At 31.6% G+C, this 19,639-nt stretch overlaps 3 protein-coding genes across 4 annotated transcripts; 2 read left to right on the top strand and 1 right to left on the bottom strand.

The window, feature by feature from the left end:
• Positions 1-507: 507 nt before the first annotated feature.
• Positions 508-5,689, top strand: LOC123720388 (thioredoxin-related transmembrane protein 1-like). Its single transcript, XM_045676976.1, has 7 exons — positions 508-743; positions 2,159-2,326; positions 2,456-2,630; positions 2,716-2,817; positions 3,165-3,272; positions 3,487-3,561; positions 3,893-5,689. The coding sequence occupies exons 1-7, from the start codon at positions 592-594 to the stop codon at positions 4,001-4,003; spliced, it is 891 nt and encodes a 296-aa protein (XP_045532932.1). The 5' UTR covers positions 508-591; the 3' UTR covers positions 4,004-5,689.
• Positions 5,690-5,722: 33 nt separating this feature from the next.
• On the bottom strand, positions 5,723-15,228 carry LOC123717194 (puff-specific protein Bx42). The gene is made up of 14 exons (XM_045673079.1): positions 15,150-15,228; positions 14,674-14,825; positions 14,405-14,562; positions 13,986-14,168; positions 13,793-13,872; positions 13,379-13,560; positions 13,087-13,198; positions 12,358-12,479; positions 11,560-11,698; positions 10,722-10,855; positions 7,741-7,885; positions 6,462-6,558; positions 6,108-6,246; positions 5,723-5,823 (listed from the first exon to the last, which is right to left on the bottom strand). The coding sequence occupies exons 1-13, from the start codon at positions 15,164-15,166 to the stop codon at positions 6,115-6,117; spliced, it is 1,653 nt and encodes a 550-aa protein (XP_045529035.1). The 5' UTR covers positions 15,167-15,228; the 3' UTR covers positions 5,723-5,823; positions 6,108-6,114.
• A 217-nt stretch (positions 15,229-15,445) lies between these two features.
• On the top strand, positions 15,446-19,618 carry LOC123717203. 2 transcript variants are annotated; one of them, XM_045673090.1, is made up of 5 exons: positions 15,446-15,661; positions 15,768-15,840; positions 16,303-16,445; positions 17,179-17,255; positions 17,524-19,618. In XM_045673090.1, the coding sequence occupies exons 1-5, from the start codon at positions 15,620-15,622 to the stop codon at positions 18,125-18,127; spliced, it is 939 nt and encodes a 312-aa protein (XP_045529046.1). In that variant the 5' UTR covers positions 15,446-15,619; the 3' UTR covers positions 18,128-19,618. The 2 variants fall into 2 exon arrangements, with proteins under 2 accessions (XP_045529046.1, XP_045529055.1); XM_045673099.1 differs by lacking the exon at positions 15,446-15,661 and having other exon boundaries at positions 16,296-16,445.
• The last annotated feature ends 21 nt before the right edge of the window (positions 19,619-19,639 follow it).

Genomic DNA, 19,639 nt, shown 5'->3' with positions numbered 1-19,639 from the left:
ATTGAATTAGCTTCTTTGACTGTATTTCTGTTATATAAATTTCTTAACGTAGTCGTTTTAAATACAGTAAATAATTCTGCGTTAAGCATGATGTAAAAAAAAATTATATTTCACATTTCAGCCGAATCATGAGCAGTAATTACGTTTTTTGCCGTAAGTTTATCTTTTAAAATTTCGTAGGAACTGGTATGTAGCCCTTATTATTTATTTATTATATTAATAATGATTAATTCGAGCATAAAGAAATGTAGTAGTGGCACAACTCTAATATATGACATCTATGAATTTCTTATTGAACTATTGTAAACTTTTGCACACTCTTCAACTGTGATAGCTGCCCTCTGTCTTGTATAATATAAAAAAAAACCATTTAAGGAAACGTTGCTCATACATCATACATACGCAAATCCTATTATAAAATTAAATCATAATATAATCTCCAAAAATAAACACTTATTTAAACAAGTGCAGATTTCTAAATATGTTTTATTCATTCTTCTTAAACGTTCAGTAGCTATTTTTTTTTACTTGTAATATTTTTTCTCGTGCGATACGGCAATACTAGTATTTAATAAAAATTCAAAAGAAAACATGGCGCGTGTTGGAAGTGTCTCTTTAATGTTAAGTTTTTTCCTTTATTCTTCATTGTTATTATGTTTTTTCACAAGCAAGGTTAGGGCAAATATTGAGCTAGATGAGGACAATTGGAGACAAATTCTGGAAGGTGAATGGATGGTTGAATTGTAAGTATTTGGAACCCGGCGCAATGCCGATTCTAACGTGTCAAAATTTTTGATTATTACTTTCTTTTCTTACATTACGTCAGCCTGTCGTCTTTGATTTTTTATAGAAATTGCTTATAATATATAAAGATTCACTTTTAATGGATTTTTTGTTATCATTAAGTAGTCTCGGTTAGGGTTCAATAAACTCAAGCAAGGTCAGACACGGGTCCGTTTATTTAACCGTGACGATCTAGTTCTTTGAAATCTAAAAAGAGCTTATTGTCTTCTTTTTTCTACATATTTTACCTGATTAAAATTTTGTCCAAATAAGGATGTCGAATTTGTTGTTTGAGTCATGGATTTCACATTTGTGTGTGGGCTCTATTGCAGCATGCATTATTTAAAAAAAACATCCCACGTCGAAAAGGTATACATCGTTAGAAGTAAACTCATGCGATTGGACTCTTACATCACCTTCTTGATTGTTTCTTCAGATGTATTGATATCATGATATAGATATCATGCAATACAAATTATGAATCATAATTAATATCAGTAATTTGAAACATTGTTATTAAAAGATACCGGTTTGTATAAAGAGAAGGAATCAATGATGCTTATATTTAAATTCTTAAAAGTCTTGTTTAAAAGATATATATGTTGTTTGATGTATAATAATGTTTATTTAAGATGCTTGTTTATTCACTTAATTTCATTATAGAAAGAACTGGAACATCGCTTAAGAACATCACCTGTTTTTGCTGTAATTACAGACATCTGGCAACTTGCTCTTTTTTAGGCTAGATTTACACTGAAATAGACATAGAAAGTGACTTCGCATGCCCCATTAGGGTTTTAAGAGAATCTTTATTCATGAAATTATTGAATATAACTGCAAAAAAGTAATAAACTTACAACTTACTAATAATGTATGACATCATAGATGAATAATTGATTCTATGAGGCAATGATTACTAATTCTGATTAAGTGATGTATGATTCTGTTATTGAAAGTGATGCTCCAGTTTTTGTTTTATTGATTAATTATACACATCAATGTGCACATGTGAAAGTATAACTGGACATTTCCTTCTGAACCACACTAAAATTTTAGCATAAGCACAAGCTGCTTAAGGTACGAGAAATTACTACCTTACTAACCTAAATTGAAAAGAAGGAATTTTTTATAATCAATATTTTCTTTGATATATACGCTATACATATACAATCTTAAAATAAACAGCCTTCATACTTTGTAACTCCCCATACTCGGTAGGGGTTTGTGTACTATGAGATCCCAAGTTTGCTACATCAGCCCTACATACATTGAGAAACTACACCAAAATGTACTACTATCAGAGGTTTCAAAGTACCATCCATGTAATCTGGTATTGTAATGTGTCTTATATCTTATTTTATACTTATGTTTAAAGTCATGCCCCATGGTGCCCAGCATGCAATGCATTATCCTCAGCATGGAAAGAGCTGTCAAATAAGGCACAGAGCAAGAAATTTTCTATGAAAGCTGCTGCAGTGGATGTAACAAAGTCGCCTGGCCTAAGTGGTAGATTTGTTGTGACTGCACTGCCAACAATATTTCAGTAAGAATCTTTAGTGTTGTTACATATAAATATTATTATTTTAATGTCTTTGTTCATATTATATTTTTTAAACAAAAATAAATACATAAAAATAACACAATTATGGGACTAAAAACATTTCATTTTCAGTGTAAAAGACGGTGAATTCCGTCAATACAAGGGTCCTCGTGACGCAAGCTCAATGTTAGAATATGTGGAGAAAGCTCGTTGGAAGCAAACAGAAGCTGTGCCCTCATGGAAGGCACCTGATTCAATGCAGATGGGTGTGGTCGCTCACTTCTTTAAACTCAGCCAGGCTTTGAGAGTAAGTGAATGAAATTATTATTATATATAATATATATATATTTTATTACTCAAGATGAAACTAATTAAAAATATTTGCATTACAGAGTGTACACAATATGTTGATGGAAACATATGGTTTGCCAACTTGGGGATCGTACCTTATTTTTGCTATTGTTACAATATTTATTGGAGCATTGCTGGGTTTGGTAAGTTTTAGGTTTTATTATTAAGTGCATTTCCTAATGAGAGCTCATTTTTTGCAATACTTCTTGGGCTACTCTCCAAGGGCATGAACTTAAATTGCTCGCTTTTGAACAATATTCCTACTACTGACTCATGAGAATTCATACAAATATTTGATGCAGACTTTTTGTTAGCGTTAATTTTTGGGTGAGCTTTTTATGAAAAACCTTGTATTTGTTCCAATATCCTGTCGTGAAGTTAACTCTTCATATTTGCAGAGAAATATAAATTCATTTTCAGAACAATTTGTCACACAAAAAATTCTATATTTTTTGAATAAAAAGTGTAACACTTGTCATAAAACTTACAGATTCTCGTATGTGTCATCGACCTCTTATACCCTCCTCGTCGGTCTGACAAAGTGTTTATATCCCGAGCTGAAGCTGAAAAGAGAGGAGAAGAGAAAAAGTCGGATGATGTAAGTACTTTTTTTTATTTTTTGACCTGTGTTTGGTTTCTATTGAAATATGACTTGCGCTGTTTCTATAATTTAAAAAAAATTGCTGTTTCGTCATAACTTTTAATTTTCATTTTTCATTCATTCATTCATTAGGCTTTTAGCTAAATTGTACTGTCGCTTCGAGAGTATATTTGCTAATTGTCGTTATTCATTTTTATTCATATGTCACTAGGACCTGATAAATGATGATATCGTGGATGAAGCTGAGAACGCAGATAGTGACGCCGAGAAAAATTCACCCAGTGATGTAAGTTTTAACTGTCTTCGTATGTAATTAAAATGAAGTTCCCAAGTATTTATAATAATAATAAGTCTTATCAGGCATTTTTTACATGAAAGTCTTTAATTAATCCCTATTTGGTAGCCTATGTGCATCTTTCATAAAAATGTGATTAAAAAAATTACATTTCTATTAAATTTGTTTAACTAAAATGTTAATTACACAACTAAAGTGATATTATGTGGAAAATGAGGCGCCGTTTGCGTTATCAAATTTTAAGCAAAAACTAACACTCCACCTTTTGCATTCCCAATGAATTATGATTCATACATTAATTACCTTAAAAAACCATTAACAGACATCGGACGACGACAAAGACAAGGATCTGGGCGCGGGGGAAGGTCAGTCGGGGGAGGGGAAAGGAGACAAACAGGAGGTGCGCAAGCGCAGGTCACGGAAGGCTGACTAAATTACTTTTCAGTGGACAAATGATTATTCATAAACATAGTATTCCAATGTTAAGTTGATTGAATATAATCATTATTTATCTATTTGAAGCTATAATGTATGTTTATGAATAAGACAATGAGTATTATTGCCATTTTATATTATTTTTATCATGAATTGAAAAATTGTTTTTCAACGAGGTTTGCAAGAATGACTTGAGATGGTGTAGGAATATTGACCAGTTCTATTATATGGTTATTTGTACTTGAGGTGAATAAATGCTCGTCTCTGTACTCAAAAAGTATTTTTGTCGTTCTATTTTCACAACTGATGCGACCTCTAAAAAATTCAATAAACTACATTTACAGAATGTTAAATGGCAATGTACACTTAACGGTTAATATTCTAAGTAGAAACTCAGCGCTAAGTATGAAACTCGCATGTCAAATACAATAAGTTTTTGTCGTTCGGCAATCATACTTTGCCAAGTCTCGACTCTGAATCTTCCCCTCGGATGGTGTAGGCAACTCTTATATTTATGATCAATCTCAATAACCTGACTATTCTGACTTTTCTGTCTTAAGACTGATTTATAATTACTTTTTCATCTAGTTATTTTATATCTCTTGTCATTGTACATGTTCTATCAGATTAAGATCACAAAAGGTTTCAAATGTTTATTGAGCATTGAAAATTCTTTCATAAATAATTGCCTAAGAATCTAATCATATATATTTAAAATATATTCATACTTATGTCATAGAGGTGAATTAAGTCTGCCTTATGAAGGAAGTCCTTGAAAGTAGAGCTAATGTCTATTTATTTTTAAAAAAGGTCTTCGATAAGCTTAGTTCCATAAAATCCATGGAATACTTTTGTGGGACATCTCTGTCTGTTCTATGTAATGTTTTATTTTGAAACCACTTGTTACCCATACATTTAATAGAATATATTTTTTATTGTATTCGATTTATATATATACGTTGCGCTCAACATAGGATTTAACCGTACATAATGAAATAATTTTCAGAATAATCGGAATTTGAAAATAACTGAGATTAACTTATCGTTAATTGTATTAAATTTGACGATATGCAAGTTCCTGGTTTGCATTTGGATGTGTTTTCACTTTAGCACAAAAATGTAGTGTAGGTTGTGCACTTAGTATTATTAATTTAGGTTCGTTCTCACTTTCACTTGGTTACTGAGATGGAATAAATTTGTGAATTAAAATTCGGTGTGTTAAATTTATTAATGTATAAAACCAATTTGCACGTTCAATTTAAATGTTTTTTTTACAACAAAGTGTTTCAAATAACTTAAATCGCGTAAACCACGGTCACGTTCTTTTGGGTAATATCTTTTAAATTCTAAAATTAATCTTAACTTAACTGACATAAACATTCCTAAGTATAGCAACTGTACTTATTGTAAATTACAAATATCTGCTAACATGACTAGCTGGTTGCCATATTTTTGACTCAGTAGGTCTGATTAAAACTATACGTAAATAACGCTAACGTAGAACGCATATTATAAGACGAAAAGCAGAAATACGATTTTATTCTAATAAAATATAATTAAATTCTAAATAAATATAAATAAATCATTATTTTTGCTCCTCGTTAAAAATTGCCTTGTAAAAACTTTACGATTGCGTAAGTGTTGCAACTAACTTGTGACTTGCTAATAAATTGTATTTATAATATTTGTTTTCATTTCTGTGTACAACATAAAAACATCATGTAAAAATCATTTATTTATTAATATAGCTAAATCTTACATAACATTTTTACAACTTAATAAAATAGAAACTTATACGTAGGAGCATACACCATGTGCCTGAAACAAAGGAATCTTATTGAAAACAAATTCAATACAGACTTTCCACAGATTATTAAGTGTTTAACAATTCAACGTGAACCATGTTTGGGATATAAATAGTATAAATTTTAACAAACTGAAGAAGAAAAAACAAATGATGCTTTACATTATTTAATACATTGTTTTTTTTCAATAATATTGATTGTAAAAATTATGTTGCTTATCTATAAATAAATAGTGTTCGTATGCATTATATTGATTCAAATTAAACTGAATAATAATGTTAGTTGCATGACAAATACCTAGATGTCACTCGCGTCGTCTCTTGGCGTGTGGCTCATGATGACTCTTGCGTGAGCTTTTGTCTGCGCGTTTCGCTTCACTCAAGAACCGGTCCAGACCGAACGGATCAAAGTCAGCCTCTGGTTGATTATTGCGACTCTACAAACATTAAATATAAAAATTGATTCTTAAACGAGTGTTTGAAAAATATACATATCTTATTTATTCTAAAAAAAATCCGAATTTATTTTCTAGGATAATTTTGCTACAAAGCTCAATTTTTAACTAGAAAATGAATTGGAAATATTTTTTGTAACTGGTTTTAAATATGCATTCTGAGGTCTTTAATTACATTTAATAGTAAAAACACAAACCGGTGGTTCCGCTCGCGACGGATTCTTTTCAAACTGAACTGGGCCTGATCGAGTATTGCTACTGCTGGTGCCGGCGAATTCTTTGTCAGCTACGAAACTGTAAAATATATACATTTTATATAGTTCGACTTGAGATCAGGTATCGTTATATATATGTCGCAGCGAACTAGCTTAATAAGCCGTTCAGTTAACAGCTTAGGCTTTTAACTAAACAGCGCTGTTTAACTAGCGGCCTGAAACATCAGCCGTAGCGTGAGTCGTAGAGCTCAAGAGACCGCGATCTTATTTTCTCTCATAGAGATTTTAAACTAAGCCGAGTTTCTACCTTACAGAGTTACAGAAGGGGTCTGTCTCACTTATAGAGGTCTATAAAAATACGGCTATGACGTCATTAGAAACAAAATACGTGTATGTATGGTTATTACAAATTTATTGAAATAGTGAAATGTCTTCATCTGTCGCTTATAGAGACATAGGTAAGTACTCTCTTATAGAGGTTTACGCGAGACTTATCACTTACTCAGTTTAGGCTATATATATATGTCGCAGTAAAATAGTTAAATCAGAGAGTTAACTGAATCTCTAGTTAATTAATTGTCGATATTCAATCAAGTCGCTAGAATTTAGATTTAAATAAAGCAGCGTCGAAAACTTTTAACTGTCTGACCTGAAGCCAGCGTGTTGATTAACAATGTAAAAAAAATTCCGCCATAAATATTTAATTTGTGATTGTTATTTCGGTGTGATCGTGAAGAACTGAGAGCTTGGAAATTCTGTGTTTTGCTTTATTGTAAATGGTTAGGTTAGGTTAGTGTTGTTGCCTAGGAACGTTTAGGAAACTCGTTAAACGTTTCGTTCACTCACTTGTCTGACGGAACTTTAGCGACTTGATTGAATATCGATCTTTAATTAACTGTCTAGAGATTAAATTAACTCTCTGATTTAACTACTTTACGGCGACATATATATTACCAGCATCCTTCAATGATAGATATTTAAATGAAATATTTAGACATAATTTACTGTAAAGTAAGAAGGGTGACTTAGGGATAACCCCCAGTTGGATTATTTTTTCCATGTTGACACAGTTACACCATTACCACATATAACTACACTATTTTTAAAATAAAGTTAATTAATTGTATACTTTAAAAAAAATATGTTGGCGAGGAGACGCTGCTTGCTGACTATAACGCCAAGCAATGCGCGTTCCGCATGGCTCTACAGTTTGAGAGAGCACATTAAGAACACAGTGTTACACTGCTGCTGTGCGACTCACCGTCTAGTGTTGGCAATCGTTTCTAAGTCGCCTCCATAGTTGTCTGTATCGGCATTTCTCGAAGGCCGATAAATGTGAGAGGCGACGGCGTCACCAGATCGCCACGCCTTGTCGTATACGTTGTACGCTTCGTCATCACCGTAACCTGCAAAATATTTTTGTAAATTAATTAAGAATAAAATTACCGCCTTCAACCTTAAATATTGGCAAATTACAGTCATAATCTGTTATCAACATCGAAGGGATTACTCATATTTGGTCGTAAAAACTGATAGTCGTAACAGCTGTCGTTGTTATTATGTACCTAATACATAAAATTCAGCCGGGACCTTTGATTTTGGTCAATATAACCGGTATGTTGTTCTAAACGATGTCGTTGTAAACGGTTTTGACTGTACTTTGGGTATTATGTTATAAATCAATTTATTATTATTAATTAATTCAAATTATCTCGATATATCACTTAGTTTTCGAGAAACTTTTCAACAAACATACATCTTCTAATCTAGCAAACATTGATCGGCATACTTAATAATTATCCAATATCGATATAGGTCACACTGATCACCAAATTTAAAAAAGACGGTCTCAGTAAAATAAAACAGTTTTAATTTTATTTATCATGTAAGATTGGCAAGATTATAAATTCTCAATAAAAACACTTAATAGCACATCTTGTACTCTAAAGACACTCTTTTTTAAATTAAAACCTGAAATCTAGAAAAGCTCTCAAAACATTGTCTCATCATGAAGTTCGGGATTTCTTAGATCAGGAGTGATTTAAAAGATTTTTATGAAATAGTATTGTCTTTTGTTAACATAGTTTTTACACATTAAGAAAAACACTTTTTGGATTGAATCTATGTATTACCGTAAAATACTCCAACTTTGCCACCAGGGAAAACTTTTCCCAAAATACAATTTCTAAGGAAATCATCTCATGTCAAAAAAAGTATCAAACTTATGACAACATTGATAATATTGACAGAAAATAAAATATACATGTGGCAACATAGAATAACACGTGTGCTTTCAACTAGACTCGGTTACCTGTCAGCACTTGTTAAAGACGGGTGTATTTTTGCGGGCAAATTTCCGTGGATATTTGGAAGTGGATTGTGAGTCATGACGAAACCACCGATACGTTTAATGGATTGTTTGACATGTAAAACAATTTAATGAGTATTTTGATGATAGTTTCGTTGCTGTAACTCATGCTTTACCAATGTTATGATAGCGGGCAAAGTTACTCAGTAATGTGCAGCAGTATCATTGTCAACATTGCCCGCCGTCAAAAAACATCTAGGGTTGTCAATTTAGTTTCATTTTATATAGCTGCCAAAAAATGAGAGTAATGTTTTCAGAGTTTATGTCTGTATGTTGTATTTTATATTTCACCAGTCATCCACATAATATATTTTATAAATAAAATAAATCAATATTATTATGTAGGTATGATGTATCGTTGGAATCCTTACATCATCTAAATTCTCTACAAAAAAGAGTGTAAAAGACTTTGTAGGTAACGTTCGTTCGATTAATGGTGTAAATCATACAGTAATTTATTTACGAAAATTTAACAATCTAAATGTGATACAGGAATGACCTTTTCATATCCAACAGTTGATGACATTTGCACCATAAAACATTTGGAATATATTATAACAGTTTTACCCGAGCCAACTATAACTCGACATGGTCAAATATTATTTCCCGTGGATTTTAGTAATTTTAACATACAATAAAAGTTTATTCGACGGATGTTGTGTAAATTTTAAAATAAATTAAAATTCAGTAATTAATGACTGAATAATTTGATTAAGACTATATTTTAATAGTCATTTAACATAAGAATAAAATTATTATGTTAAATGACTGAAGTGATATCTTAATGACTGTACTGTCCAAAGAATACTTTTAATAATAACTGAGAAAAAAAATGAAAATGCTTATTTCACCTACTCATAAAATTATTTTTTTTTATTTACGTACGACACAAAAGGAAAGGTACGCCTTGAACTTTTGAGGTGTACATCTCTAAGTTTATGTTTTGTTATAAGCACTTGTTTAATTTTATTTTCAGATTTTTTTATGTTGATTTTTGTCTTTTGAAAAAAAATGACAACTGTAACTATTTTACAATAAGAATTTAAGTCTTTAATAAAAATAAATATTTTTTATTTATTATATCTTACTTTCCTCTACTTATGTAGGTATTTTCTTATTCACTCAAATATTACAACCCTAGCACATTTAAATCATTACAAACCGTTTGTATGGAGAAGTGAAAATATATCAGGGTAACATTGCCCACTAATTTTTGTAGAAAAATATTTATGATTTCGAGTAAATCTTTTGAGAGAACGCTTTCATTGCCAAAATGCTTTTACTACATATCATCATGGGCAATGTTGGCTAAAAGTCCAGATAACTTTGCCCGCCTCAAAAATTGTTTATAAAATGGGGAAAACAATGAGTAATGTGATATTTTTTATAAATCAATGCATGGTTATGATCTTACCATTGCCACAGATAAAAAATATGTTGGGGGCAACATACAAAAAACTTGAAATATTTAAGTTTATTTTTAAAATGTAGGCAATGTTGGCATGTTTTACGGTATTATTAAAAACTGACAATTATTTACATAACTTTTGCTTGTCAGCGTGCGTGGTCACGGTGACTGAAGACAAAAGGTGTTGAATGTCAAAACTATCACAGCTGTAGAGAAAGTTGTGTTATCTGTATTTATTTCCCCGGAGTTGATATTGACTAAAAGATGATGATCCTCTATTTTCGCGAAATTATGTAAATAATTGTAAGTTTTTAACAATAATACATAGCTTCAATCTGTTCAAAAAGTGTTTTTCTTAATATTTATGAAATGCTTGTCAAAAATTAAGCCACATATTATATGTATGTTATAGATTCTTTGAACAATTTCACTAAAATATTTTGAAGCCAAGGACAGGTAGACTTACCACTGTCCATGCCTTTGGAGTTGTTGAACAGTCGCTGATCGAACATTGCCTCACCACCTTGGTTCGCTTTAGCCGGAAGACCGAGTGCAATTTGCTCAGAAATATCTCGTTCTCGCTCCTTTACAAGTTTAGAACTGAAATAAGTTAAAATTACATTAGCCATTACGTAAAGAATGAACAACATTTTTAAATAGTTTTTAGAATATGAATGCTTAATTCGTACAACAGCTCTGAACGCACCACGTGATACATATGATCTTCTTAACATATCGAGATACCATTCTAAATTTGCACAGTTTTTATAAAAAATTAATAAATCAATAGCGCTATAACCTTTTTATCTCTGTATCTGTTTCACGATCATTTGTTAATCTAATAGGCAAGTAGGTGATCAGCCTTTCGTGCCTGATTCACGCCGTTGACAATTTGGCTCAAAGGCAAGACTTTTTATTTTTATTTGCCCGGTGCAAATAAAAATAAAAAGTCAATTGGTGCACAGCCGGGGATCGAACCTACGACCTCAGGGTTGAGAGTCGCAAGCTGAAGACACTGCTCACAATGTTTTTATACTACGCTATATTTAGGATTTTTTATAAATTTCTAAAAAAATATATTCAACCATAACCGTACTTGTTAATAATCCATTAATTTATAACTGTATTTAAGCTAGCATTTATCGGTCTGAAAAAAAAACTATTTTAAACAAAATCCATTACTTGACACTTTTTTGACATACAGGAGTCATACTAAGCATTAAGCCTCGACTGTGAATTTAAGCTTCGAACACGAATTATTTATTGTCCTTAAATTTTTTGGTTTAAATCGTGTAAAACCTTACCGTTTGTCAGGAGCAGCGCGTGCCAAATTTCTGTCTCTCTGTCTCTCTTTATGTCTCTCCGCTCGCAACTTATCTCTCTCTGCCGATTCTCCGTCCAATTCCCCAAGTGGCTCATTCTCTTCTTCAGGTCCCCTTATACCTGATATCAAGATATAATTTTAATTATTATACTTAGTTCTTATAAATATTAATAATTTAAGTTATCAAATTTAAATAAAATTTATTTAGACTTATAAATGACCCTAACTTTTGTGTAAATACACCTTAGGGAGCGTTCAAGTATTACGTCACGAAATTTTTGGAGATTCTTGACAACCCTCCCCCCATGATAAGTAAAACGTTACGAGTCACGGTTGACCAACCCCAGTACCCCTTTATACCTAAATCTTACTATTATGTGGTGTAAAGTACTGGAAAGTGGAAAATAATATTTACAATAACGCGTAATTCAATCCTCACCCCGCATCGTAACGTTTTACAAGAGAGCCCCCCCCCCAAAATTCATTACGTAATACTTGAACGCTTCCTTTATCCAAAGTCATAAATAAGGACGTAGTTTATGTTAATAGTAGATTCACGAGTATGGCATTTCAAAGGAATAATAAAACAATGTTGCATATATACTCTATAGTCTATGGCCTACCATACCAACGAAATTATAAATTAAATTTAACAATCAGTTAATTTCTTGAAAGCCATTAGGGCTACATTTAATAAAGCTTGACTCACTGATATTCTTTAAAAATCCGCTGAACATAGCGGGCTATAAAGTAAAGCTGAAACAAAATGAATACAAACCAGCTCTGTGATCTCTGGCCCTTTGCGCAAGCATCCTAAGATGTTCTTCTTTCTTCTCTTTCTCTCTCTGTGCCAGTCTTCTTTCTAGTTGCGCACGCGCCTCTACGGCTTCTCGGGCTTTTCTGTAAGATAAAAATTACTATGAAAAGAAAATTTGCTAATCTATCTGATATTATAAATTCACTCCAAATTTATTGTACATTAACCTTGTTCTTATTTACAGGAACTAAGTTCCGAGGAGTTCAAAAACTTATTTATTCGTTAATTTTTACTGAAGTTATGTCGCAGGCTAGCTTAATTAGCCGTTCAAATAATAGCCTAGCCTTTTAACTAAACGGAGCCGTTCAACTAACGGTCTGTCAAAGTTGTGGTCTGCCGACGCCATATTGACGGTTCGAAGAGTTTCGTTTAGAGTTTGAGAATGGCAGAAAGAGGAATAATGAGAAATGAAACGTCATCGATCCAAGTCATTTGCCTAGCTGTTTTATCAAATGGCTGAATATCATTCAGGCCGCTAGTTAAATGGCTAGGCTGTTAATTGAACAGCTAATTAAGCTAGTTGGCTGCAACAGTTATATAAAGTTTCATTTTCATAAAAATAAAGAAAGATTTTTATTAAATATTGAAGCAAATCACAGATAACAATAATGACGTTATATTAAACAACGTAATATTGTTAAATTTACAAAAAAAATATTTATAACTAAAATACATTATTATGGACATTACCTGTCAGCTATATACAGGGCTTCAGCTAACTTTGAGAAGTTTTCATTAATATGTACTTGCTGCAAACCACGCCCATCCGCCGCTAGTCGCTTGTCCAATGGTATAGTGTAACCTGATCACAAACACTATATTAACTAAAAACTTTATTGTACAACTATTTTGATTTATTTTAGGTTTTTTTAGACACTGATATCAATATACTTTATGAAACCTAAATCACAGCATAAATGAAGGTACGCTATTACTTTTATTCAACTTCCATAAATGCTATAGATGGTATAAAATAGCAGACCTTTAGCGTTTTTCCAATGACTGACACATGGAGGCACTTTCCAGTCCCTCTGCTGTTTTACGGAGACTCGACGTGGTGGCGAATGCAGCACAGGGGCAGGGGGCGAAGGCGCTGCTCGCGGGATCTTACGGTTGATTTGAAAGCGAGGGGGCTCCATTGGGTCCACTTGGGCTTCTACCATTCTATAAGAATTGGTATTATACAATGTTTTGCCTAAGAAAGTATTTATTTTCTTTTCTCCCCGAAATTATTGTTTCATGCCGAACGAAAATCAGGTCAATTAAATACCATTAACAATTAAAACGAGACAGTTGAATGCTTAATATATGGCACTCAAATCCAATTTTTATTTTCATTATGTTAAGTGAAATAGAGTAAAACAAAGTAACATCCATGTTCCACTACACTCATTACCTTATAACTCTCTGCTTAGCACCAGAATTAAAAGCTCCACCCTGTTGTGCTGGAGTGTAGCGAATGTATTGTGCAGGTGCCTGCAAATACAACACACTATTAACACTCGTATGTAGTTGTGTGTTCAGTACTAAATGAATTATAAGTATTGAACAATGAGTAGAACTACAGTTATGTTCAAAAGTCAACTAACAGCTTTTGGTGCAGCTTTGACTGGCAAAGCAGCAGAGATCTTTGCATTTGTTAACTTCTCTAATGCTAATTTGGTTTTCTCTGTAATATCTTGAATGTCATCTTCTGTAGGTTTCTGTAGTGTTGGGTCATCTTCAGCAACAACTTCTGAAGGCAGGAGATCTGTTAGCTTTGTGTATATTATCTGTGAACAACAATATTGATATTGTCAATTTCTTTACTCAAAAATGCAATTTTAAATATAAATGAACTTATATGTTCTGAGGCAAGTACTTATCTCAGAAATTATCTAGAAAGCAGTCAGCTCACCTAAGAAATTAAAATTGCTATCATTGTATATGTTAAAGAATATTTTAATTTTTAAATTAGTCTTTACTTTTTTTACCAGTTTTTGTAAATAAAATCAAAAAATAGCTTTACCTTATCAGCACTGTGACCTTGCCTAGCAATTGCAGAGTATTTCACTTTACCCGATTCATCTAACTGTACAGCAAGGGCATTGGATGTGCTTTCTTTGCCTCGAGTGCCCATACCCAAAGGATACTGAGCAACATGAATTTCGGGAAACGCCCCACCATCTAAAAAGTTAGTGGACTTATAGGAAGAAGTCTATAATTATTTGTTAACTAATTTAACTACACTTAAATGGAGGCCATTAGAGTAATAGTAAAATAATTCATAACACAAACCTCCAAAATCTTCTTCTGCTCGAGGAACCCATCCTTTCCTTTGACCATAAGGAGGAACGCTAGTTTGAGATACAACTAAGGCACTTCCAACGCGTTTTGCTTTAAGCTCATCATCTCTATCCCATACCTGCTGGACAGGTGCGGGTAATAAACTAAAAACAAATTAAAGTCGTAAAACCGAGTCGAGATCGCCAATGGTACATTATAAAATTTTACAGGAAATTCAATGAGCCAATTTTTTCCATTGGGTGAAGTAAAGAGGTATAATAAGGTAAGGAATATTGTTCTCTTAGGTTTAGATGATAACATAATGCATGGAATTATCGGAAAAGGTTAATGATGTTATTTAAAGTGGAAAGACAAAATCGCAATTTGATGAATTACGGTGCACCCAGACAATTAAAACAGAAGTATTAAACATAAAACATCACTATTATTTTATTTTAACATTAAAAATTATTAACACAACCACAAACCTGGACAACGACGCCATTTTTATGTTTGTTAATTTTGATTATTGAGATTTGACGGCCCCCAGTCCCCTCACCCAGCAAAATTTGACACTTGATTTAGGAATATGCCCACAGATGAGTTAGAAATTTTGGATATAATTGTTATTATATTTAAAGAACTGGTATAAAAGAATATATAAGGAAGCTATTAAAAATTAAGTTTGAAACGTATAATAGTATCTTCGTTCAATGGTTCGTTTGAATTAAATCGAATTCAAATAACATATTATATATGTACGAGTATGCGTTAAAAGAAAAAGGTGCCGTTGTAATTGTGATAGAGGTGGAAAATCTGTCAGATTGGTATATAAATGAAGTTGGTTGTGAACGTCTCTCTTTTATAACCTCAAAAATGCGCGAGAACTATTACTGTGGAATAGCGAAGTAGGCTTTAGATTTAGTTTATTTAGTGTTAAAGTGATTGCATTTTCATTATGCCGTCGAAAAAAAGAAAATACAATGCAAGATTTCCAGCAGTAAGTCTTATAATGGTCGAAATGTACACCAAACATTCTCATTTGATTATTGTTTTTGTGGATATTTTTATAAGATTTGTGATATCATGACATTTTTTCATTGTAGGGGCGTATTAAGAAGATAATGCAGACTGATGAAGAAGTGGGGAAGGTGGCCCAGGCAGTACCTATTATAATTTATATCCTTTTTAATTGAGACTATAATACTTGAGTATATTGATATTGCATCCAGTAAGCTACATAGTTTATTTTTATAACATGATCAATCAAAACGGTATTTATCTGTCATTTTGCGTATAGTGTTTTATCTTTAAATGTAAAGTTGTATTTAATGTTAAAATATGTACATGGCCTATATTGTTATTATTACTTATTATATATTATAACAGTTACTACTATTAAAAGAGATTTTATTTAATGCTGTCTGGTTGTGAATTATTTATTCTAGTATAAGGAAGCTTTTGTGACTATTACTTAACACATTTATCTGTTAATTGAAGTGGATAGTAGTTGAAAGTTACTTGTTTTATCTTATATTAGGTATGGTTACATCTTGTTTGTTTGTAAACATTTAAAAAGTTACTGACAGTGTTATCAAAAGGTCTATATGAAATTTCCTTGACTGTATTTTTAAACTATACCTCGTACCTTGGAGCTGTTTGTGGAGTCATTGCTGAGCAAGGCAATGCAAGTTACAATGCAGAGGAATGCCAAGACCCTCAGTCCATCACATGTCAAGCAGTGTATACTAGCTGAATCTAGATTTGATTTTTTAAGGGATTTGGTAAGTTAAATTGAATAATATTGCAATGTTTAATGCTTTTTTCAACACATTTGGTATATAAAAAATAAAACAGTATTTAGACAATGTTTTTTGTTAAGGTACTAAATAAAAAGTTGTTGATGTGGGGCTTCTTTTTGAGCATGACTTTTTCCTGATTTTTATGAACGTAATAGCAAGTTTGTATTTCTTAAAATGTGACTGAGTTAACCTGATTTTTCCTCAAGGTCTTTTTTACTTTTGTAAATATGTTTTAAGTTCTTATTTGTTAAAAAATGATAAAATGAGTATTTTGTACCATAAAAACCAAATTCTGTAAAATAAAATCAGCAATTGATAAGAGTGGTCACACTTGACAGCAGGTAAACCACCAGTAAAAGTGTATCCTGTAGAAGTACCTACCTACCTACTTGATTAACCTCAATATTGTAAAGGTTTTAATATTTTTTTGAGTTGATACAATAAATTTTGGGTCTATATAGAATCATTAATCAATCATCTATAGACTTTCTCGAAATAAATTAATTGATTTATTTCTAAATAAAGTCTTAAAAACTTAATTATTTATTAATCATTATTATGTCGACTTAAAATCAACACTTGACACACATTATGCTGAACTAATGTGGGTGAAGCTGCAGAGTACGGCTAATATATATAGGAATGTATAAATAGAAAATTACTTAGCAGCAATCTCTCATCAATCAAAAAATTAAAGAGTAATTGTTAATTTCAGGTTAAAAATGTACCAGATGTGACAGCAGCAGAGGAGAAAGAGATACAGAGTGGGGAGAGTTCACCTAATTCTTCAAGGTAATTAATATATTGCAGTTCTTATTTAAAGGAAAGTGTAAAGCATGCAAACACTCTGTAACAGAACATTTGATCAATTTCTTGTCAAGACGAGTTTGCATGCTTGTAATTAAATTAGGTTAAAAATTCTTGCAAAGTTTTGGCGCGAAGCAATGTGATTTGCTACCGGGTTCCGAAAATGCTATGGTTCTTAATATCTATATGCTATTTTACATTTTTAAAACACCTAATAATAATTTTATGCATGAACTATAATTTTATTTTTCAGATTCTCAGACTCACTATCTAAGAAGCTAGTCAGAGATGATTCAAACAGTTCGAGTAGCTCAGATGTTAAGGTGACACCATTAATACCACCAAGAGATTTCAACCAGTGCCTGTCTGTCGAAGCAGACAGACCTAAAATAGAAGCAATACCCGAAGCCATAGATCTAACAAAGAAAGATAGTAAACCAATTGTCACAGCAGCTAATTTCTATCAAGAAACTTTACCAGACGAGGTACCGCATAAAAGTGTGATACAACTGAATCCAACCTATGCCAGTCCACAACCCTCAACGTCTAGCTACGCGATTTTAAAATCAGTTGACGTGAAAACAGAAGCCGTTATCCCGCAACAGGACTCGTTCTTAATACGTCAAGCGACACCCCCTTTAACACCAATAACGCCAATCACACCAATTTTTAACATAGATTTTACAAAAAACCTAGCCAAACCAGAAATTAAAGTGCTAGATGCAAATGCTGTTAAAGATAAGAAAATGATAAGGCAGAATTCAAAGTCAAAAGTGAAAAAAATTGAAATTCCAAAGCCGGTGATTCTCGATAATATTACCACTGATTTGCAAATTGATGAAGACTATGATACCTGATGTGTTTTTGCTGTGTTCAATTAGTGCTATCCAAACTGATCTGGTAATTTAATTCATAATACATATTGATATAAGAATAATAGTGATTTAACTGTTTGTCAGCATTTACAAGTATATAGAAAAGACTATTTACTCTACTAAAACTCAATTGCATTGACAACAATTGGGTGTAGCTAAAACCTTTAATGATAACACAGAAATGTGTATGCATCACCACATTCAAAATATCTATTATTTACCTAATTATTCTCATATCAACATATGTATTCACCAACTGTCCCAGGATGTTATAAATGGTGTAGAACACTTATTTAAAACTCATTTTTTATTAAGTTAAAAGTGAAATACCACTCAATTTAACCTAAACTTCCTATTTTATGAAGAAGTTTAAAAAAAATATTTGAATTGCAACATACCAAAAAGTTATTTTTTGTTAAATTTCCATGTTTTATATACAAGATAAAAAAATGTAGATAGATAATGAGTTATTGCATGCAAAGCGCTCAATCAATCAATAAGGTTGGAAGTCAGATAAATATTTTTATTTTTTCTATAATATCCTAAAGCTTTTTATTATTTATACTTGCAACTTAACTTACCCAGGGTAGCATAGAATAAATGTTTTTATAGTTAGTATAAGAAAAAATTAAGAAGAACTGACAACAACAACAACAGCTGTTGAATGTTTTGTACATATCTATCTCCTGTTACTTACCAAAATAATTTAATTAAAATAAATAAATAAGGTTCATAGAACGTTAATGGTATGGGCATACAAAATCAGATCATACTATTGTAATTTTTCTATTTTAACTAAAATATAGGCATGGCAAGCTATCAAGTAAGCTTTCCATTAGCACATTATTTTTCTGTCTCTATAAGTGTGAGCAAAGGGAAAGTTACTAAATTAAACATTGAGTTATAAAATATTAAATTTATCAAAAACATACCAGTTTCATGTTAGGATAGTACTTGTCATTTGTTGTTTACCATTTTAGGTATATTTAAGAAGTCAGACATTTTGTAAAATATGTGTGTGAATTGTGTGTAAGAATGTTGTTTGTACTTGAAGACGTTTTTGTTTTTAATCTAAATTATTTTAAGTAATGATAATTTTTATCAATGAAATGATTATGATGCTCAAAAATTAAATGTGACTAGTATGTTCCACATTTTACATTATTGATTTGCCAAATTATAACTATTCATTATTTAAAGAAATTTGGACTGCTTTAGACTTTTCTAACAAAACATTTGTTTCAAGAAATGTATTTACTGGTTTATGTAAGCAATTACATAATTTGAATTGCTGCAGTTGAATGGCTAGTAATGTCTAGTTATGATTTATTTATCTTAAGCATGTTTATGTAAATGCAATATTTTTGTAAATTTTATGTTTGTACAGAATGTATAGTAGTGTTAATGTACAAAAAAGAATGAATGGACAAGTTCTAAGAAGTCTGACTAGAAAAATAAATAATTAAGAAATTATTTGATTTTTTACTGATAGTT

This window comes from Pieris brassicae, chromosome 2 (assembly GCF_905147105.1).
Source record: "Pieris brassicae chromosome 2, ilPieBrab1.1, whole genome shotgun sequence".
Taxonomy (NCBI): domain Eukaryota; kingdom Metazoa; phylum Arthropoda; class Insecta; order Lepidoptera; family Pieridae; genus Pieris; species Pieris brassicae.
The sequence above is the reverse complement of the archived record's forward strand: the minus strand, read 5'-3'. Positions and strand labels throughout refer to the sequence as shown.